This window comes from Miniopterus natalensis, chromosome 4 (genome assembly GCF_054644295.1).
Source record: "Miniopterus natalensis isolate mMinNat1 chromosome 4, mMinNat1.hap1, whole genome shotgun sequence".
Lineage (NCBI taxonomy): Eukaryota > Metazoa > Chordata > Mammalia > Chiroptera > Miniopteridae > Miniopterus > Miniopterus natalensis.
The window spans coordinates 25,234,843-25,257,853 of record NC_142084.1 but is presented as its reverse complement, the minus strand read 5'-3'; the positions used below and the strand labels follow the sequence as shown (position 1 = coordinate 25,257,853).

At 44.1% G+C, this 23,011-nt stretch overlaps 1 protein-coding gene across 12 annotated transcripts in view; it reads left to right on the top strand.

Annotated features, from left to right (window-relative positions):
* Window positions 1–23,011, top strand: part of TRRAP (transformation/transcription domain associated protein) — a 115,475-nt gene that overhangs the window by 89,248 nt on the left and 3,216 nt on the right. For 6 of the 12 annotated variants that reach the window (XM_087816420.1, XM_087816421.1, XM_087816422.1 and 3 more), the window contains 11 exons: window positions 556–784; window positions 1,382–1,647; window positions 2,536–2,636; window positions 6,817–7,018; window positions 8,654–8,818; window positions 11,037–11,127; window positions 12,312–12,511; window positions 13,296–13,557; window positions 16,666–16,891; window positions 18,001–18,218; window positions 19,790–19,974. In XM_087816420.1, coding sequence (XP_087672546.1) covers window positions 556–784; window positions 1,382–1,647; window positions 2,536–2,636; window positions 6,817–7,018; window positions 8,654–8,818; window positions 11,037–11,127; window positions 12,312–12,511; window positions 13,296–13,557; window positions 16,666–16,891; window positions 18,001–18,218; window positions 19,790–19,974 — 2,145 coding nt within the window. The remainder of the gene's footprint in view (window positions 1–555; window positions 785–1,381; window positions 1,648–2,535; window positions 2,637–6,816; window positions 7,019–8,653; window positions 8,819–11,036; window positions 11,128–12,311; window positions 12,512–13,295; window positions 13,558–16,665; window positions 16,892–18,000; window positions 18,219–19,789; window positions 19,975–23,011) is intronic. The other 6 variants (XM_087816430.1, XM_087816427.1, XM_087816423.1 and 3 more) reach the window with 3 other exon arrangements.

Sequence of the window (23,011 nt, the reverse complement as noted above, 5' to 3'; positions counted from 1 at the left end):
GTAGAATTTGGATAGGATCAAAATTTAGTCCAGGGCCCTCCTGGTAAGAAGATGGCACCAGAAGTTTGGAGCCAGCAATGCATCTGAGTAGTAAACTATACAGACTCACAAGGGATGTGGTTGAAAATATCTATACCAGCCTAAAGAGATCATCAGAACCATGTTTTGAAATTCTTAATATGGCTGTGGGGTTTTAAATTTTCTCTCTTCTTAGACATTGGTAGAGAAAGAGCCAACTCTTGTTGGAAAAGAGAGAATTGTTTTGGGGGCTACCCCTTAACAAGTTTTGTCATCTACACCATTCCTCTCCCATCTCCTATCTCACAGGCCACAGAGCTGAGGTTTTAAGATTGGGGGGATTAGGAGAGCCGTGCTGGAGGTGAAGAGTGGGTTAATGTGAAAGCTAAGGTATCTGTGAAGTGAGAGTGCTTTCTTTCATGATGGAATTGTGAGATCTTTACAGCAAAGCAGATTCCTGATTGACTCTGGTTTATTTTCTCGTGTGATCTTTGATATAATGCTTACTGTGGAATCTCTTATGTTGGTCCCATTCAGGCCGCCCAGCAAATCATTGAACTTCAGGAAGCTGCACAAATAAATGCAGGTTTACAGCCGACCAACCTGGGAAGGAACAACAGCCTGCACGACATGAAGACCGTGGTGAAGACCTGGAGGAACAGGCTGCCCATTGTCTCTGACGACTTGTCCCACTGGAGCAGCGTCTTCATGTGGCGGCAGCATCATTACCAGGGTAAACCTACCTGGTCCGGCATGCATTCATCATGTAATTTTCCAGACATCCCACTGTTCTGGTTTCATGTCTTGGTTTTGCTTTGTTTTATTTCTTTTATCAGGTTTTCTGATTTGGGGTGGGTGTGGGAGGTAGTGGTGGGGTGTGGTGAGACAAAGATGAAGGTGGCAAAGGATGGGAAGGAGTTTTCCTACCTGTTAAATTTTTTCCAGTTAAAACAGAAGTGCTGCTTGTTGTATCAGGGGCTCAGGCCAGTGTGATTGGAGCTCTGGGTTGTGGCTGTTTGTTTTGGCCCCCCATCTCCCCCAAGCTGCTCTCAGGTGGCCGTGTATGTGTAGCCTTCTCCAGTTCCCTGGTCTCCTCTGCTCATACCCTAAACCTGCCAGGCATCTGCTTGTTTAGGGCAGCCTTTGTGATTGAGTTAGCCAAGATGGTCACACTCAATTCAACAGTTAGCGCTTTTTATATCTCCCTTTTGATATAAAATATGAGGAAAAGTAATGAGTTTATTACGGAGTTCCCCATCTTCATAAGCCATGTGTGTTTGTTTTCATTTTTGATTTAAGCCTTATTTTGGGGAACTTTGAAAATATTTGGCATGGACTAATAATTCATTTCTTTGTTCTCTAGCTATTGTAACTGCGTATGAAAATAGTTCTCAGCATGATCCAAGTTCCAATAATGCTATGCTTGGGGTTCATGCGTCAGCTTCAGCAATCATCCAGTATGGAAAAATTGCCCGAAAACAAGGACTGGTCAATGTAGCTCTGGATATATTAAGCCGTATTCATACTATTCCAACTGTTCCTATTGTGGATTGCTTCCAGAAGATTCGACAGCAAGTCAAGTGCTATCTCCAACTGGCAGGAGTCATGGGGAAAAACGAGTGTATGCAGGTAGAGTGCCAGCAGGGCCTGGTGCCTGTCCCTGTGCCCAGCAGGTCCAGTAAAGAAGGATGGGAGTGTCCCCATGGAAACTCCTGGTTCAGATAACAGGGAAGGAGGGTTAGAACTTTGTACAAATACAGCCATAGTAGGGGGAAACAGTCCTTCCTAAACAGGAAAGGGAAAGGAAGCCACTTGAGAGAGAGAGAGAGAGAGAGAGAGAGAGAGAGTGTGTGTGTGTGTGTGTGTGTGTGTGTGTGTGTAGATTTCAGTCCTCACCTGGGGACATGCTTTTATAGATCTTAGAGCCAGAGGAAGGGGACGGGGGTGGGGAGGAACATTGATATGAGAGTGAAACATCCATCTGTTGCTTCACGCATGCGCCCCAACTGGGGATTGAACCAGCACCCGCAACCCGGGTATGTGCCCTGACTGGGGATTGAACCCACTGCCTTTCGGTTTACAGGACGACGCTCCAACCGACTGAGTCACATTGACCAGGGTGCCACTTGAATATTTGAATTACATTTTATTGTCTCTGTTCTACCATGTACTTGGTTAATGTATTTAAGGAAAAAATTAAAAACTGCAGAAGTACGAGAGTGTTGTGAGGTAGATTTTCGCCATGTTGAGAGGAATATTAATAAAATCAGTGAAGCTTTAGACATATAAAACTTGGAGAAAATAATACCCTGAAAGTGCCTAGAACTGAATTTAGCATTTAGTGATTCAGTTTGAATGTCACTTGTCAACAGATATTCATGGTAGGCAAATTTGTTGTTATTTTATAGCACATTTGTCAGTGACCTTTAGGACTTACTGCCTAGGTTAATATTTTAATGAAGTTATATTATTGTCTAGAAATTTCAATAATTTTTTTCTACACTTTTTTTAAAACAGGGCCTTGAAGTTATAGAATCTACAAACTTAAAATACTTCACAAAAGAGATGACAGCTGAATTTTATGCACTGAAGGGAATGTTCTTGGCTCAGATCAACAAGTATGTATGTTACATAGGGTTAGAAAAACTCATCAGATTTTTAGAATCGTTATTTATTGAAGCCAGTGTGAAGGTCAAACTGGAAATTGGTATGATTCAGTGATAGTTGTCAGGTGTGATGTTTCAGGTGTTTTACCTCTGCAGAGTTAGTAACTTACAGTCAATTGATAAGCCAGTTTGATGCGTAGTACTTTAAAAGCTTTTTAAAAGAGGAGTTGCTTGAAAACAGAACAGCTGATAACATGTATTCATTTCCCCATTTTCCCAGGGAAGCATGCCATTTGGAAGCAGAGTTGATCCCTTTTATGGAGATGCTCCTTATTTTAGAGCAGGGGTCAGATATCTGTGGCCTGCAGGTCAAATCCAGCTAGTGTCTGGTGTGTGTAAATAACGTATTGAACACCCCCACACCACTGACATGTCTATGGCTGTTCATGACAACCACAGAGTTGAGTTGTGGCAGAGACTATATGACTAGCAAAGCCTAACCCATTTTCTAACTGGCCTATTACAGAGAAAGGTAGCTAAACCCTGCTTTAGAGAAATGAATATCAGGTGAAATTTTATAAAATACACAAATAGGGTACTTACAAGATGCTACCTGTTGCCATATATAGAGCTTTAAAGTCCACCTTTTACATTTTCAGTTATTGGGGTTGCATTTAAGCTTATTTTTAAATAAAGAAGCGATTTTGTCCAGATAAAAAGGGTTTTATCCCCTTAAAATATTTTAAATTCATATGACATAAAATACATCATTTCAAAGTGTAGAATTTAGTGGATTTTAGTGTATTCACAATATTGTACAATCATCACCACTCGCTCATTCTAGAACATTTCCATCGTTCCCCAAAGAAACCACATACCTGGTAGCAGTCTCTTCCTAGTCTCCCCTTCCTTTGTCCTCTGACAACCACTAATCTACTTTCTGTCTCTGTGATTTGCTTGTTTCAACATTTCATATAAATAGAATCATATATAACGTGACCTTTTGAATCTGGCTTTTTAGCATAATGTTTTCAAGGTTCATCCATGTCGCATGTGTCAATGCTTTGTTCCTTTTCATGGCTGAATACTGTTTCATTTATATTCCTGCATTGTATTTATTCGCTCAACAATTGACAGACATTTGGGTTGTTTCCACTTTTCGGCTATTACGAAGAATGCTGCTGTGAGCATTCATGTGCAAGGTTTTTGTATGAGAATCTTTTTTGGTTTTCTTGGGTATATAACTAGGAGTGGAATTGCTGTGTTACATGGTACTTCTTTATTCTTTTTATTTGTTCGGTTAATCCTCACCCGAGGATATTTTTTCCCCATTGATTTTTAGAGAGAGTGGAAGGGAGGCAGGGGCGGCGGGGGGAGAAAGAAACATCGATGTGAGAGAGACACATTGATTGGTTACCTCCCACATGCACCCCAACTGGGGCTGGGGATCGAACCTGCAACCCAGTACCGTGCCCTACTGGGAATTGAACTGGAGACCCTTGGTGCTTGGGCTGACGCTCTAACCACGGAGCAACACTGGCCAGGGCAGTACTTCTTTATCTTTTTGAGAAACTGCCAGCTTTATACAGTAGGTGCTCCATTTTAATTCTCACCAGGATTGTCTGTGGTTTCCAGTTTCTCCACATCCTTGCCAGCACTTACTATTTTTGTGATTGTCCTAGTGAGTTTGAAGTGGTATCTCATGGTGGTTGATTTGTGTTTTTCTAATGACTAAGGATGTTTAGCATCTTTTAGATGCTTCTATGCCATTTATATATCTTTTCTACACAATCTATTCAGTTACTTTGCCCCTTTTTTTAAAAAAAATATATCTTTATTGATTTCAGAGAGTGAAGAAGGGAGAGAGAGATATAGAAACATCAGTGATGAGAGAGTCATTGATCGGCTGCCTCCTGCACACCCCCTGCTGGGGATCGAGTCCGCAACCCGGGCATGTGCCCTAACCGGGAATCCAACCCGGATCTCCTGGACCCTAGGTTGATGCTCAACCTCTGAACCATGCCGGCGGGGCACTTTGCACATTTTTAAATTCGGTATTTGACTTGTTATTGTTGAGTTCTATTCTTATCTATCTGTATATGTTTCTTTCAGATACATCATTTGCAAATATTTTCTCACATTCTGTAGGCAATCTTTTTACTTTTGTGATAGTGTCCTTAATGCACAAAGTTTATCAGTTTGAAGACTCCAATTTATCAATTTTTTTTTGTTGCTTCTACTTTTGGTTTTATATCTAAGTCACCATTGCCTAACCCAAGGTCATGTGCATTTACTCCTGTGGTTTCTTCTGAGTTTTATAAGTTTAACTCCTACATTTATGTCTTTATGTCCTACATTTGAGTTGATTTTTTAATATGACATTAGGGTAGCTGTCCAGAATTCATTTTTTTTTATGTGTGTATCGTGTTGTTCCCAGCATCATTTGTTGAAAAGACTGTTCTTTCCCCATTGAGTGGCCTTAACTCTGAATCAGTTAACCAGGAGTGTAGAGTTCATTTCTGGACACGCAGCTCTGTTGATGTGTATTTTACCCTTACACTGGTACCACACTATCTTGATTGCTGCTGCTTTGCAGTAAGTTTTGAAGTTGGGAAGTGTTCTCCAAGTTTGTTCTTTTTCAAGATTGTTTTGGCTTTTGGGGTTCCCTTACAGTTCCATATGAATTTTAGGTTATTTATTTCTGCAAAAAAAAAAAAGGCAGTTGGAATTATGACAGGGGTTTAACTGAATCTGTAGATTATTTTGGGGGGAGGTTATTGCCACTGTAACAGTATTAAATCTCCAATCCATGAACACAGGATTCATTTACTTAGGTCATGTTTAGTTTCATTTAATAATATTTTCTAGTTTTCAATGTACAAGTCAAGCCTACATTTCTTATGTTAATTTTATTCTTAAATTTTTTATTCCTTTTGATGTAAATTGTTAATTTTATTTTCAGATTGTCTATTGCTAAGGTATAGAAATACAACTGGATTTTAAATATTGATCTTATATTTTTCAACTTAGCCAAATATATTTGCATTAATAGTTCTTTTGTGACTTCTTCAGGGCTTTCTATATGTAAGATTATGTAAATTGCAAAGAGAGATAGTTTGCATTTCCCTTTCCAATCTGCACGTCTGATTTCTCTGGCTAAGAATTCAGCACTAAGGTGAAGTAGAAGTGGTGAAAATGAGCACCCTTGTCTTGTTCCTGATCTCAGAGGAAAACCTTTTAGTTGTTCATCATTGAGCATATTAGCTGTGGGCTTCTGGTATATGACCATCATGTTGAGGTAGTTTCCTTCTATTCCTAGTTTGTTGAGTGTTTTTATCATGACAAGGTGTTGGATTTTGTAAAATGTTTTTTCTTCATCAACTGAGACAATGTGTTTCTCCTTCATTCTATTAATGTGGTGTATTATATGGATTGATTTTTATATATTGTAAATCCCTCTTGGTCCAATATGCTGCTGGATTTGGTTTGCTAATATTTTGTTGAGGATGCTGGCATCTGTATTCATAAGGGATATGGGTCCGTAGTTCTCTTTGATATATTGTGCATTGTTGGTGTGATACTAACATGGTGCAGCCACTGTGGAAAACAGTTTGTCAGTTCCTCAGAAAATTAAACATAGGATTATCATATGACCTAGCAGTTCCACTCCTTGGTATATACCCAAAATAATTGAAAACAGGTTCTCATGTAGATGCTTGTTTACGAATGTTCACAGTAACTAGAATGTTAAAACAACTTGAATGAATGGGTAAACAAAATGTGACATATACAGGTAGTGGAATAGCACTCACTCATAAAAAGAAATAAAGGACTCATACATGCTTCACTCTATGCTAAGTGAAAAGCCAGACACACACTAAATCACATAATGTGTGATTCCCTTACAAAGCATGCAGAATTGGTAAATACTACATACAGACAGCAGGCGGGCTGGTGGTCGCCGGAGAGTGTGGATAATGGAGAGTGACCGCTGAATGGCTAGGGGTTTTGTTTTGGGATGATGACAGTGACTTGGCACTACATAGAAGTGGTAGCTCACAACCTATTGTCTAAAGTATATGAGTGTACTAAATGCCACCGAATACCTACTCACTTTTAATTGGTTGATTTTTTTACGTGAAGTTCATCTGAAAAGAAAACCAAATTAATGTTTTGATTTGTGTCTTCACAGGTCTGAGGAAGCAAACAAAGCCTTTTCTGCAGCTGTGCAGATGCACGATGTGCTGGTGAAAGCTTGGGCCATGTGGGGCGATTACCTGGAGAACATTTTTGTGAAGGAGCGGCAGCTGCACCTTGGAGTGTCTGCCATTACCTGTTACTTGCATGCATGCCGGCATCAGAATGAGAGCAAATCAAGGAAATACTTAGCCAAGGTGAGGTTAAAAGAATTAGCTTTGACCAAAGATCAATCTGGTAGTCTTCAAGTTTGGATGACAGTTCAGCTATTTCCAAATTCATGCTGGGTGAGAGGCTTATTTCATGGCTTTAACTCTCCATTTTTATCACTCTTCAAAGTACTGTTCCTAGTTCAAAGTTTTAAAAAAGTCCTCATCCAATGGTATTTTTCCATTGATTTTATGGAGAGAATGGAAGGAAGGGAGGGAGGGAGGGGGAGACAGAGAGAGAGAGAAAGATCAGTATGAGAGAGAGACATTGACTGGTTCCCTCCCTCACGAGCTCCGACTGGGGCTGGGGAATGAATCCACAATCCAGGTATGTGCCCTTGATCAGGAATCGAACCTGTGACCCTTTGGTCTGCAGACTGATGCTCTAACCACTGAGCCACACCAGTCAGGGCCATAGTTCAATTTCAAAGCTGAGAAAACTCAGGCCTGGATATACTCAGGGTCCCAGGACATTTAAGCAGTAAAACCGAGTCTGGAGTCTGGGTCTTTGGTCTCAAGTACAGTGTTCTCTGTCAGATTTCACCCTGGACAGAGGTTCCTGCAGACTGATGAGGGGTCTGCAAGGAGAACTTACCTGCTAGATACCTGTTAAATTCTGATCTCTCATCTGTAGGGACAGTGCACAAGGCCATAGAGCCTGTCAGCTATAGTTGCAGGTCATGTTGAATCACATGGTTTCTGTACACACTACGGGGTGAGGTTGCAGTTGCTGGCATTCTCTGTTGCCCCAGTTTAGCACCAGGCACAGGATTGGCAATGTGACGTGTGCCCAACGATGGTCATCAGCTTGAGAGTTCTTCAGTGTTGCTCCCTCTCATCCCTTGTCCCTGCCCTGAAACATATAAGTACAGCCCAGAATTAATTCTTGCAGAAAACTTAAGAATAAGTTGTTCTTCTTTTCAGTTTTGTTTATTAAAGGTTTGGGTTTTTTTATAATTCTTTGATGTGATGCCAAAATTTGGAATGTACATCAGCGCATAGTAGTTCCAGCCAACTATAGAAACAAACCATCATGACGCAAAGAGACTACCTCCATATCTGACTCCAAAATTGCTTATTTCTAGATGTCATTGTTTCAGACATCCTTGGACACTGGGCTGCCAACCTGTGGCCTACCTGATACTGGGGTGGTGTCCATCTGAGATTTTTTTAGCAGAAGTCCATTTTGTTTTGGTGAGATCATGAGTGTGAATTAGCAGGTTGGCAGGCCCTTGCCATCACCTATTGCCTCCTTAGGGTCACTGGTCACCGCTAGCCAGTTCATTGGATCACTTAATAACTAGTAGTAAAACTAAATCTAAGCAAAAAACTTAAATTTTTGGTTTTATTAAGTTGAGCAATATTGTTGGCCCTTTGGTGGATATATGTTTCCACTAAAACTACTCTGTATGGTATTTTAATGCTGGGAAAAAGCCATTTAACCTTTAAAAGACGGCATTTAAAAGACAGCATCATACAAACTCCATATATTTTCCAGGATCAACTGTACAAATAATGGTTTCTTTCCTTTTGCCTGTAAAAAAGAATGTATATGCTTAGGTTTCTGAGTATTTAAAGGCTTCAGAATTTTATTCAACTCTAGAATTTTTCCTTCTATCTTAGGTGCTGTGGCTTTTAAGTTTCGATGATGATAAAAATACTTTGGCAGATGCTGTTGACAAGTACTGCATTGGCGTGCCACCCATCCAGTGGCTGGCCTGGATCCCGCAGCTGCTCACCTGCCTGGTTGGCTCTGAAGGAAAACTGCTTTTGAACCTCATTAGCCAGGTCGGAATAAGAAGGTGTCTTTGTTCACAAAAACTTATGTCTTCATTTCACATTCTTTTTTTTCCAGAAAGAAAGTGTGCATGCTCAGCGTATGGGAATAAGCTAGAGAGATGGGAATATGTACACCTTTGGCTGTCACTTGATATAAAACACAATTAAATGTGACTGGAGAATATATCAGGGTTGACACGAAATAATCTGCTGTAGTGTTACAGTATTAAAATGGTAATTTCTTTGTTTGAACAAGTTGCCACGTAAGATGCAAGTATAGTCAGACCTTGGTTCTCGACTGTCTCCTATCTCAAAAAATTCTGTTCTTGACTAAGTTTTTCATGGGAAAAATGTCAAAAAACTTTTGTTCTTGACCTGACAACCCTTTCATGCTGATACTTCAGCATGACAAAAAGCATCTCTCGTGCCGCAAACAAAGGAGAGAATGTGAGTCAGTTTACCGCTAAACCTTGTGTTGTTAACATCTCAGGAAACTGTGCTGTGAATATTTTTGTGTTTTTATTTTGCTTGTTGCTGGTGAAGTGGATGATTCGCACAATTTTAAAACATAAAGAGGCCATCAGAAGTGTTAATGTTGCTACGGGTGTGAAAGAAACTTCACAGGCAGTTGAAGAGGTAGAAAAACTGTTGATTTGGATAAATGAAAAGCAGTAGCTGGTGACAGCAGGGAGACACTGATAGGTGACAAAGCAAAGGTGTAGCATACTGACTTCCTGAAAGACACCCCTGGAATGAGTGCTGAATGTGATTCCTTTAATGCTAGTAGGGGGCGGTTTGATAAATTTAAGAAAAGAAGTGTTTGTTTATAGATTAAACAGTACATTAGACATGTGCTGTATATAAGAAAGGTTAAAACGGAATCATTTGGGGATCTGGAATGAATTAATTCAATTTACATTATTTCTAATGGGAAAAAATTACTCGGTTTTCGAACAAATTGCTTCTTGAACAGCCTTCCGGAATGAATTAAGTTCCAAAACTGAGGTTCTACTGTAAAATAAACATTCTCTTAAAATGTAAGATTACTAGTAAGTACTCTGAGAGTTAGTCACAGTGAAACATGTATCTGACATTTCGTAACTGATTTTCTGTCTGTGCTGGGAGGTCTTCAGAGCCTTGCTTCAGGATAAAGCTCAGCCATAAATGTGGAGGTTGTTGCTCTTGGTAGAGTTGTTTGGCTGCTGCTGTTAGAGGCTGAAAGGTGCATGCACTGGGGTTGGGGATGGGCATCAGATAGACGGCTTTCATGACCATTATTTCAGATGGTTCCAGAATGTTCCTCCCCTGAGAAAAGACAGGTTAGAGGAAGGAACGAAATAATAGAAATTTAAAGACACTTCAGTCTGGAATACAGTACCTTTGTGCTTCCTTTTATAAAATTATAGTCATTCAACTTTTCATGAATGAGGAGCATCGTCACCAAGCTCTTAAGAACACGCCACTCATCATCCTGTCAGTTTACTTTGCTTTTTACATGTGGTGCATCATCTGCGTTGTACCCAGAAGTGGTTTTATTTCTTGAGAGGAGGTAGCTGTGTTTCCGGATACTGGCATTTTGCTTGGGGTTTATCAGGATGTAGATTGGGTCTATTTGTATTTTCATTCATTGAACATCTCTTAATGTACATTAGCCAACCGCCCTGTGGCCTGTGCCAGAGCGAGATAATATCTACTTCTCCCTTTGAAGGAGCCCTGTAACCCCAATTCGGTAAAACTTTTTTCTTACTGTAAATAGAAAATTTTAAATCTCCTCCTTCAGTTGTGCAGAGTAAAGTTATTCACCGATAAGCCTAATATTCAGCTAGAATCATTTCTGTTCCCAGTGTACTGTGCCAAATAGAAGACTGACTGCTGTTATTTTGTGTTTGCCTGAGTGACAACCAGGGACTTGAGCATTTTGCCTTTCTGAGATTTACTGAATCAAATGAAATATGGTTTCTGTGTCATTAATGGTCCCCATGCAGAGCTGCTGAAATGAATGCACCACACTGATCTTTCTTGGATCTTTAAAGCTCAGCTGGATGTTTTACCTGCTGTTGAATCTGGATTCATGTATTAGATCAGTGGTGCAATATTTGCTTCCTTGGTCCAAATGTAGACCAGCCACCCATTTATGACTTACATCAGTTATTTTGATACAAAAAGTGTCTACATCCAGATGAACAGCGGTGAGCATTGCTCTTCATTACCCCATGTCTCTGAGCAGGTCGGACGAGTGTATCCCCAGGCAGTCTACTTTCCCATCCGGACCCTGTACCTGACCCTGAAAATAGAGCAGCGGGAACGCTACAAGAGCGGTATGTCTTGGGGGGCAGCTGGCCAGGCTGCAGAGGGCATGTTTCATGGGGCCATTCCCATCCAGTCTGCTGTGGACTCCTAGCATGCGGGCCGGTCTTTCCTTTAGCCAGTGAGAGAAGATATTTTGGGACCAGAAGGCAGAGCCCATCTCACATTTAATGGTTCTCCTTTGCCATAATGTAATTGGGTGTCCATTTACCTGAGTGATCTTTAAAGCTCAACTGAATGTTTTGATCCTTAAGTAGAAATCATATATGAAATTTTTAGCTATAGATAATTACAAATAACTTGCCTTATTAATATAAATACATCCTGGTAAGCAGTATAAATGTTAGTTACTGTAAGATTTTAAATCTATATTGAGTAGCCCTAGTATGTAAAGAAACGACTTATTTGATGGCTTCAGTTGCCCACTAAGCATGGTGCTTTGTACACAATTAAAGGACTGTTCAATGCCCAGACATTCATGCTTTGAGACCAGAGTCTTTCTCAGCAGGTGACTGCTGGTCATGGCAGCTTTGCCTGCCAGTGAGCTGGGTGGGTTAGGAGGTTGCACAGCACGTTTCAGCTCTGACATTCTGGGTCCAGCTAGGTAGATTCATGTTTTGCTCATTTGAAAATTATTCTAAATGAGCTGAAGCTAGAAAAAGGGGATTCGTGGGTTTTAATAATGTTTTCCTTACAGCAAGTGACTGTATTTTTCAAAATTACCATTTCACAGGTGGTTCAGCTTTGCTAGGTGAAAATGTGAACTTGCTTGTTAACAAACTGCTTCCAGGTTCTCTGAACTACAGTACAAAGAACGTATTGCCAAATACTTTTTCTAAACATTAAAAACATGTTCACACTTAAAGTCAAATTAAGAGAGAGCACAGTGACACTTGCGCAGCCTCACCTGGGTTCCCCTGCTAGTGTGCTGCCACGTTTGCTTTTCTATCAGCATGCCACGCTCTGCTGAACCAGCTGAAGCCAGGTTGTAGACAGTCATACTCTGTGCCTGAGTCCCTCAGGGCACCTCTCCTGAGAGCCAGGGCATCCTCCCACACAGTCCTGGGGAAATGGTCTCGTGTATGTTAGCATCGGCAGGAACCAGCGTTCCTTTGGCCGGTGGGTCCTCTAGAGCACCGAGCTCTAGCATTGGTCAGTTTTGCGCTGACATTGGCATTGTATGTGTTGCTCTCAGATTCTGGACAGCAGCAGCCAAGTTCAGTGGGTAACCAGTCCCATTCTGCATCAGATCCAGGGCCCATAAGAGCAACAGCACCCATGTGGCGCTGCAGCCGAATCATGCACATGCAGCGGGAATTGCACCCAACCCTGCTGTCTTCCCTGGAAGGCATCGTCGATCAGATGGTCTGGTTCCGAGAAAACTGGCATGAAGAGGTATGTGAATGTGATCTCAAGAGTGTTGTTCTATAGGTTTTTATGGCCATGTGACCTTCAGTTAGCTGCCTGGTCACTATATGTGTGTGTTGTTGAGTTGAATGATGGAGCAGGCAGAGAGTTAATGTCTGCACACTAGTGTGGCCTTGAATGTTTGAAGCAGGAGACTTCAAAAGAGCATGAAGTTGAGAAAACCATTTCTGCCCTTAAAGTGCTTACTCTGCTCACTGGTATTGAGCTCAGTCACTACCTGCCATGAATTGACCAGGCAGGCGTGGGCAGGAGCGGTGACGGAGGTAACTGACTGGAGTAATCCCCAGAGGCAGGAGTGAGTTCTTCAGTGATCTTTTCAGCAGCAGGGCCACCCCCTTAATGGTGTTTGTATAAGCTGATGATAAAATAATCAGCTTTTATTGCCCAGATATTTATCTAGTTGGCCACTAGGCCCTCTTGTAATCACAGTGTTCTCTTGTGTGCACACAGACGTGGGGCGGTAACACAGCATCTGAATGAGCTTTTCCTATGGTTAATCAACAGAAGGGATGTACATGACCAAAAAAGTGTTTTTTTTAATGTTCAGGACACTTAACTCTGCATTGTTAAAAACACACACAGCTCATGATGTGGACGGAGCACATACTGATTTTACACCTACTGTGTGCTGGATGGCCCCAGAAATCGCCCTGGTGGTGGTGGGGACGTGCTGGCCAGATGCTCTGTGTTAGGTTAGCTGCTTGGATCAAGAGCTTTCTTTTGTGAATTGTGTTTGGTGTCTTTCCACTAGGTTCTCAGGCAGCTCCAACAGGGCCTGGCGAAATGTTACTCAGTTGCATTTGAGAAAAGTGGAGCTGTGTCCGATGCCAAAATTACCCCCCATACTCTGAACTTTGTCAAGAAGCTGGTGAGCACGTTTGGGGTGGGCCTGGAGAACGTGTCCAACGTCTCCACCATGTTCTCTAGTGCGGCCTCCGAGTCTCTAGCCAGGCGGGCGCAGGCCACTGCTCAGGACCCTGTCTTCCAGAAGCTGAAGGGCCAGTTCACAACCGGTGAGTCTCACTTTCTCCTTCCTGCACTAGGGAAAGTTCTGCTCAGTTTTCCCTTGGGCTTTAGCATATAAGGTAATTGTGTTCATTCGTTTTCTTGTCACTGTACTGGGCGAGCTGTTACACTGTTTTGACTCCTCACAAGGAAACCTTTAGGCCACCAGCCTGTGACTACATGTTCTTCTCTCCAGAGTAGGGTTGAGGTTTGGAGCCAGAGCACCAAGCTCCAGGTTAGAAACAGGATGGCTTTAGGCCAAACCTCCTGCTCCTCAATCCCTCCCTCCACTTGGTTTTTGTGGGAAAACTCAACAGTGTAAGTAAGGTAAGGCAGCGAGACTTAAAGGTGCAGGGCTTGAGGTGTCACGTAAAGTTCAAACTTGCAGTGGATTCTGGTGGCACAGTGATAGGGAGACTGTGTTTTTATTACTTGTCCCTGGTTCAGGTTCATGCATTGTCCTGGACCTGGAGAAGCATGAATTCTGGCTCTGCCGTGTTCTGCATGGTCTGAGGTAAATGGTCCAGTCTCCCTTAGCCTGTCTTCACCCGTCAGATTGGGGTCCTCATACCCCAGCACGTGCGGGTGTGGCGTCCCTGGGTCTCAGCGCGGTCGTTCCCAATCCTTGCTCTCCCTCCATCCCACTGGTCTGGGATAGGCTCCCTCCTGTGGGAGCACCAGGTCCCAGACTTTAGCCTGAACAACTGCTGCAGGCTTGTGAGTCCTGAGTGTCAACACATGAGTGTTTACCACATGAAAACAAGATGTGTCTGGTAAAATTTCCCAAAACTGAGAGAAACATTTCAGCTTAATTACTGATTTTGTAACCGTCTTTAAAACATTCTTTCCTCACTGATATGCTAAATCATAGAATAAATGGTTCACATTTTTTAGATATTTAAGTATCTTTTTAAAAGATTTGTATCTAAGAGAACAGGCGCCCCGTTGTCATTCCAGCAGCCCTGTGCCAGGCGTCCCGCTCTTGACATGTGAGCTGGGCGTTAAGGTTGAGAGGCTTCCACTGAAGAACCAGCCCCTTGAGGAAAGTACTCTTTGAAAAGTAAGAGTATGCCCTCTCAGGTCTTTTACACTGAAGTGCTCCTGTCGTCTTAGGTTTTTTCCTTTGTAAAGGTCACATAACGTGGTCTGTTATCCTTCTCTGGAAAAGGAATGGTTTGAGGCTAGAGTTTTATGGAAACTATCATATTTACCTTAAAAGAGGTGATATTCGGTATGTCTTCATCTTAAAGTTCCAGATTATTAAATCAAATGTAGTCTGAAATAAAGATTTGAAGCAGGACAGATCATCTGGATTTGAAAAAAAGGGGGGCAAAAACTGGAATTTGAAAGGAGTCAGCTTCCAGACTCTGAGCCACCATAACCCTCAGTGAGCTTCAGATGCACAACAGAGTTCTCCTGTCACTGTGGTCACTGTGCCCGGGATGACCGTCTCTGTTTCAGTGCTGTGTTCTCCTCTGCAAGATGGTGGAAGAAAGTTCAAAAAGGGTCCATCAAATTATCCCGGAGAGTGAATTCTGACTGCCCACAGGAACTTGTACATGAATGTTCAAAGCCACTTTGTTTGTAACAGCCCTAACCTTGGAACGAGCCAGATGCCACAGACGGAGGATGGGGAAACAAAGCGTGGTACTTCCGCCCTCATATAAAATAAATAGAAAGGACTTAACATGTAGCGGCTTGGATGAACCTTGAAGAAATTGATACCGACTGCAGAAAGCCAATCTCAAAAGGATACCTACTGCGTGATTCTCGTTTATGAAATATTTGTGAAATAACATAGTACTAGAGAGGGAGAATGGATTAGTGTGGCCAGGCGGTGGGGATGGGGGAGGAGGGGGTGTAGTTATAAGGGGGACCACGAGGGAGCTTGGCGATGGACAGGAGAGCACCTCGATTAGCGTGCTGATCGTGCCGAGAGCAGGTTTGCGCTTGGACAGCTACACTCACTCTGGTGCCTCCTGTGTCAGTATTGATCGGGCTTTCACCAGTTTCTGGTTCCAGATTCATAGTGTTGACTCCTCAGCCATTTTCTCGGCATTTAGCTGCAGTCCAGTCTGCAGCAGCCCTGGACGAGAAGGAGGTGGGGAGGAGGGAAGCCTTTGCCAAGTGGGCAGGAGGCTCTGTCCCCAGCAAGGCGGTGAGAAGAGGGGGCAGGAGTTTGGGCAGGGCCTGTGTCTTCCAGGGCAGCCCTGCCCAGGCTCACCCCGTACGACCTAACTCTGGGCAGAGGGGTGTTCAGAAGAGTGTTTGAAAGAGGCATTGGAGAGACTGGGGCCCCTTGCTGCTTTCAGCTGTGTGAAGGTGCCTCTGCCACGTAACGCAGCCATCTCGTTTAGGACAGTGCCTCCTCGTGGCTCCCACCAATCTGTGTTTCCAACAGAAATGGTTGGGCTTTTCCTGACCTTTGGGCTCTGGCAAATTAGGTGATGAGAATCCCTCCCACCGCTGGTGCTAATCTGGGCGGGAAATGAGGTTCTTTTTTAAAGAAGGATTTTTCAGTTTAACTGACTTTTTATTATTGAGTCTTAATAAACTCAGAACTACATTAACCAGAGTTTTTAATTGCTTAAGTGAAAAGTGCACGTTTTCCACTTTTGTCATTTTGATATCTTGCCTAACTCCTGATGAACTGATATATAACTTAGTCTCCTCCTGGATATTGTCTCCTTTAGCTTCAGCTTGATGTCTGTCCTGTGTTGGCTTTCACACAGGGCCTTGGTTTCCTGGGGTGATCCTCGCTCTCAAAGGTGACCTCTAGGGGTGTCAGATGGGCTCCTGGCACCTTTTGGTGGTGGTGGCGGGGCTCAATGCTGAGACCTTTATGCAGGGGCTCCCGTGGGGTTTCCGCATACTTCCTGAAGGGGACAGGTTGTGATTGGGGTGAGGGTCCATGTGGCACTGGGAGAGACGGGGCTCCACTCTCTCTCTCTCTCAGGCCCCAAGTTACTAAAGAGCAAGAGGAGTTGTAAGGCTTGACGCCAGATGAGATAGAAAATAGGCCTATTCCTAATGGGGAGGTGCTTGCGTAGGGATTTTGGGGTGAATTGGAAATAGCCCAGATGACTAAAAATGTTTTTTCATATTTTATTTTGAAGATTTTGACTTCAGTGTTCCAGGATCCATGAAGCTTCATAACCTCATTTCTAAATTGAAAAAGTGGATCAAAATTCTGGAGGCCAAAACCAAGCAGCTTCCAAAATTCTTCCTCATAGAAGAAAAGTGTCGGTTTTTGAGCAATTTCTCCGCACAGACAGCTGAAGTAGAAATCCCAGGGGAGTTTCTGATGCCAAAGCCGACGCACTATTATATCAAGATTGCTCGGTGAGTGAGCTTGGCCTGACTCGGTTACTAACACATTCCCTGCAGATAGAGGCTGCCGGGCAGGCCAGGTACAGTGTTTCAGAGAGAAGGTTGTCCTAGGATTTCAACATCCGCACCTGAAAGGGTCTGCTCTGACCGATGGGTTAAATGTCTCATTTGAGTCAAGTTTGTGTTTGCTTCCAAAGAACCTTTTCTGAATCCCTATAGAACTAGAAAAGTAAAGTTTCCCTGTCCCTGTTCACACTTACAGCACAGTGTTCAAACAGAAGCAGACCGTTGTAGAATTTAGTGGAGTGTGTTCCATCTCATTTGAAATGTAGAGTTGCCCGGCCGGGCTTTGCTCCGTGGTTGAGCATCGACCTAGGGTCCAGGAGATCGCGGTTCCATTCCTGGTCAGGGCACATGCCCGGGTTGTGGGCTCGAGGCAGCCGATCAATGATGACTCTCTTATTGATGTTTCTATCTCTATATAATCAATAAAGATATATTTAAAAAAAGAAATGTAAAGAGTTCTGTGAAGAGGCTCCCTTAACAAATAGTCAGGTGTTTCCTTTTACTTCACACTCAGACACAGAGCCCTGCTTTTCCGCACACCCGGAATTCAGTCTTCCTTTCCCCCAGACCTGACTGCCGCCCTGGCCAGCCTCCTTCTCCCTGATCTGCGTCAGTGGCCAAGGCCCATGGTGAGGAGGTGAGGGCAAGGGTGTGTCAGTCGCCACGCTTGCTCCTCGGGTCCTGTGAGTACCAGGCAGGGCTGTCCTGCTCCCAGAGGTCGGACCTGTGCCCTCCCAGAAGTGCCGCTGCTGTGCTCAGGGCCAGACCAGCACCCCACACATAGCTCCTGGAGTTGGATTCCTGGTCTTTGAAACTCCAGCTTCATCTTTCCACATTTTGTTTTCCCTCTGCTGTGGTTACTTTTCTTGTTTTGTGATGTAATTGCACTATTTATACCTTGTCCAAACGAGAGTGGGGTGTGAATAAATGAACAAATGTAACTATACAGTCTTAATTTCCATGACGGTTCCTACTACTGCTTTTGGAAAGCTCCATTTTCTTTTCAAAGAAAAGGATTGGAATTTGAGGCTGAGGGAGTTTGCTTGTTTTGGTAGGTTTATGCCCAGAGTGGAAATTGTGCAGAAGCACAACACTGCAGCCAGGAGGCTGTACATCCGCGGGCACAACGGCAAGATCTACCCGTACCTCGTCATGAATGACGCCTGCCTCACAGAGTCGCGGAGGGAGGAGCGCGTGCTGCAGCTGCTTCGCCTGCTGAACCCCTGTTTAGAGAAGAGAAAGGAAACCACAAAGAGGCACTTATTTTTCACAGGTAGGAGTGCCGCACTTGGGGATACCCATCCTAGCAGCGCACATTAGCCTTTCAGGGTTTTCACATGCACCGACTGTCAGCACTGAGGATGCACTGAGCTACGCCAAGCAGGGAAGGCCTTGCAAGGAGGAGCAGGTCCCTCGACAGGGCCCCTGCTCCTGGAGGAAGCCCCTCGCACCCTCTGGCCTTTAGGCTCCTCACTGTAAGATGGGTGCTTTGAAGAGTATTTGGGAATGGAGGCACTGTGGCTGTGCCCACTGCCATCTTTACTCCCCCAGGACCCCCCCCCCCCCCCCCAATACTCTGGCGAAACCTGGGCTGAACGGAGGGCTTGTCTTGGGCCTGTTACCAGCATACTTCATTGTTAAGTGAGGTCTCTGCACTCCTGGACCACATGCTGCAGCGTGTGGGCACTGCTGGAACTTGCCTTCAGGGAGTGAAACAAGGCTGGGAAATTGAGAGGCCCTGTGAAGGCCACAGGGATCTTGGTCAGGTGACAGCCAGCAGCATCTGAGTGGGGTCTTTCCATAACTGAGGTGTTCTGGGTGGTTGAGTGACCTCCTTCTTTCTGTAATGGGAAAGGTGAGATTCCTGTCATCCCACTCAGACCTTGTTAAAACATTTCACTATTAAATCCAAGGCTAGGAGCCCCTAAAACCTTTAACCCTTAAATTAATATAGCCAAGTAAGAAGTAGATTAAAAAAATAAGTCTAGGAAGCTGTATGCATGTTGACGTGTGTAATGTTATCTGTAGTGTTGATCCCAGCTGTGGGTAATAGATTGCTCTTTCCTTCCTCCAAAGGTACAGACTTTTTTTTCTGTTAATTCTCACCTGAGGATATTTTTTCCATCGATTTTGAGAGAGAGTGGAAGGGAGAGAGGAAGGGAGAAGATGAGAGAGAGAGAGAAAGAAAGATAGGGAGAGAGAAACATGGATGTGAGAGACTCATCGATTGGTGGCCTCCCGCACTCGCCTCAGCTAGGGTCAGGGATGGACCCTGCAACTCAGGTATGTGCCCTTGACACGTGACCCTCCTGTGTGCAGGCCAGTGCTCTAACCACTGAGCAACACCTGCCAAAGATACAAACTTGATCACCACCAAATGCTAGTCGTATATATGCTTTGGAGTCCTTTTGGATTTCTTTATGGATTGAAGCCAACGCAGCAAACCAGTAGCTGTGGCTTATCTGAGACAAGGCCAAAGTAGCTCTTTGTTCATTAGAAGTCAGAGCGTCTGTGTCACCATGCTGGCAGTCTACAGGCAGGTGGTTGCAGTGGACTAGAGATGGGCACAGGCTCACAGCCCTGTTCAGCTGCTCGGCAGCACCAGTGCAGTTGGCCTTCTAAAGCGTTTCTGTCCACAGGGTAATGGCGGCTCAGGCTCCGTCACCAGTAGATTGAGCTCCATGCCACGGTGCTTCATCCGTGTGTGCTGTGTGCCCAGAGTTCTTCCACCTTTGCCCATTTGCCCCACACCTGCTTTTTCTGCTCAGGTCATCTGAAGCTGAAGCAAGTGCTGACCTGTGGTTATGCTCTCAGCTGCCCATTTCTCTCGCCCTTTCTCCTCAGTTCCACGAGTTGTGGCGGTGTCCCCACAGATGCGCCTCGTGGAAGACAACCCCTCTTCTCTTTCCCTTGTGGAGATCTACAAGCAGCGCTGTGCCAAGAAGGGCATCGAGCATGACAACCCCATCTCGCGGTACTACGACAGACTGGCCACTGTGCAGGCGCGCGGCACACAAGCCAGTCACCAGGTACTGAATCGGGACAGTCAGGAGTTCGAGCTGCTGCCCGAGGCCTCAGCAGCGGCTGCTTCCTGTGGTGGTGCTTTCGTGACATGTGTGCTCAGAAAAGTAGTGTGTGTGAGTGTGTGTAAGAGAGAGAGGAGGGGAGAGGAGAGTGGGGTGTGTGTGTGTGAGAGTGGTGAGCATTGTGTGTGTGTGTGGGGGGGGGGTGGGGGAGAGTGGTGTGTGAATGAGTATTGTGCGTGTGCGTGTGCGTGTGTGTGTGAGAGAGTGTGTGCGTGCGTGTGTTGGGGGTGGGTGAGAGGTTCCGTTTTTGGACTTGTGAGATGGCAGAAATGCGATGACCACTGACTTAGTGGAGTGACATTTGCTGCAGATTGGTGCTTATAACAGGAAAAAAGGTAAGTTTTCAGTCTTGGAGAGGTTCCTAATCCTTTACCTGCACTTACAAAGCAGTTCAGAAATTAGAATTTTAAAAATAACTTTATTGCAAACTCAGTGGCAGCGAAACCTAGTCTAAGTGATGTGAGGCTCTTTACCCGCTTAATGTTTGTGTTATCTGGTTAGTTGCTGGGGGCATTAGGTAATGTAGCCTCTGTGCTGTATATACTTTACTTTTTTAAAAAAATTGATGTCAGAGGAAGGGAGAGGAAGAGGGATAGAAACATCAACGATGAGAGGATCATTGATCGGCCGCCTCCTGCACCGTCCCTGCTGGGATCGAGCCTGAATCCTGGGCATGTGCCCTGACCAGGAATTGAACCATGACCTCCTGGTTCATGGGTCGATGCTCAACCACTGAGCCACACCTGCTGGGCTGTATGTACTTTCTAAAATATAGAAAGTGGCAAGCCCTAAAACACGCTGGGCCCAGCTGTTTCGGGTTCCTACCATAGGCTCTGTCCTGCACCCATTGGGTGGACAAAGCTCCCTCTTCACCTGCAGATTCCTGCCCTTGGACAGCAGGGCAGGTGTATGCTGGAGACAAAAAGGGTTTGTTTGGGATTGTGTGCCTCACCAAGGGGCAGCTGTTTTGGCCTCTGCTCCCCAGATGCCGCCGTGGTCCTCATGCTTCCCAAGAGGGCCTCACAGGTTCTTGGAGAGCTAACGCAGACCTGGAAGCTGGACCTGCCTCCATTCTCCCAGGGACTCACTGTGCTTAGTCTGGGTCCGGGAGGACTTCACTTCGTTGATAGATATCTATTTATCGCCGTTTTATTGTTCACATTTTTTTTCTTTTTCTTTTTCTTCTTAAGGATGATCCTTTTTAAAAATTTGATTTTAGGGGGAGAGAGAGATTCGCTGTTCATTTATGCATTCATGGGCTGTTCCTTTGTGCCCTGACCAGGGGTTGAACCCGAAACCAACTGAGCTACCTGGCCAGGTTAAAGAAGACCCTTTAGTATTTCCTGTAATATGGGTTTGGTGGTGATGAACTAACTCTCTTAGCTTCTTCTTGTCTGGGGAGCTCTTTGTCTGTCTTTTGGGTTATAGCTATCCTAGTGGGCGTGAAGAGCTAGCTCATTTTGATAACTAGTGATATTGAGCATCCTTTCATGTGCTAACTTTGGCAATTTGCATATTTTCTTTCAAGAAAAGTCTATTCAAACCCTTTGCTCATTTTAAAATTGGGTGATTTGTCTTTCTGTGTTCTGGATGAAAGTGACTAGATACAAGCAACTTAACTTTTTTCCTCCCTTTCCTGTGTTTTGGCTGTGTGTGTTTTTTTTTTAAATCCCCACCTGAGAACCTGCTTATTGATTTTCTAGAGAGAGTAAGGGAGGGAGAGGGAGAGAAGGGAGGGAGGGAGGGAGAGAGGGAGAAAGGAAAGATGGAAGGAAACATCAACGTGGGACAGAAACATTCATCAGTTGCCTTCTTGTGTGTGCCCCAATTGGGGATCGAACCCGCAACCTGGGTATGTGCTCTGACCGGGAATTGAACCCTCAACTTTTCAGTGTATGGGATGATGCTCCAACCAACTGAGCCACACTGGCCAGGGCTTGGCTGTGTTTTCCTGATTCTTGCATGTCATAATTTTTGTTGTTGAAAACTGGACATTTGAAATAATATAATTATTAAATAATATAATTGTTAAATAATACTTATTTAAAAGGTTCTAGAAATCAGATCCTTCTCCCCAAGGGTCATTGTTGCTGTTTGTTTGTTTAGTGACTTTACTGGACTGATTTGTGAAGTTTGTTTTCGTCCTGTGTATCCATTGCAGTCTCTGCTCAGTTAGCTGGTTCCATAGAGGTTTTCTTAAATGCCTTGAATCAGTCTTTCATTCTTTTTTGAGGGCCTGTGTGTGTCTCAGGGCATACCTTCAACATGGCCAGGCAGTTTACAACTCTACCTTAACCTTCATCCTTGCTTGTGCAGTCTCATAACCAGGAGTGAGAGCACTGGGCCTTCTGAGGTTTTTCATGAGCATAAGAGCGGCCTTCTAGATTCCCAGGAATATGTTGGAGCCTTTCAAAGCTTCCTATGTCCTTTCATTCCCCAGCTCTTCCTCTTGTTTTAGCCAGCCTCTTGTGCGCTCCAGCTGGTGTCATGGCCTCAGCACCCTCCATGTTAAATGGTTTCTCTAATTATTTTCAACAAATGTCTTTCACATAAGATGTTCTCACTGAGTAAACTCTTAGTTCAATCAGAGACAAGCCTGTTGAGTGGGACTTTTTTCAAGAAGCTGCCAGAGAGGTCAAATAGAGGACAATTCTCTGGGGATGAGGCTTTCTTTGGGATGACCAAACCCATTCTGCTCACTCCTTTGCCTGCAAGTTTTCATAGGTTGCCAGGCTGTTGCTGAGCTGTGGAGAAGGGGATGGGGTTGGGAGACTAGGACAATTAAAATGCCACAAAGCTTACTGCTCTCACCAAGATTCACCTTTTTTGTCTTTTTTTTTTTCCTGAGTAAAAGGTGCTCAGATTATTGTAAGCCTTTGTTTAATATCCAGAATTCTGGAAAAGGTTATTTTGATGATTTTTTGCCAGTGTTCCTGCTTTTATGGAGGAGCAAATTTTGGAAGTCCTTACTCTGCTTTCC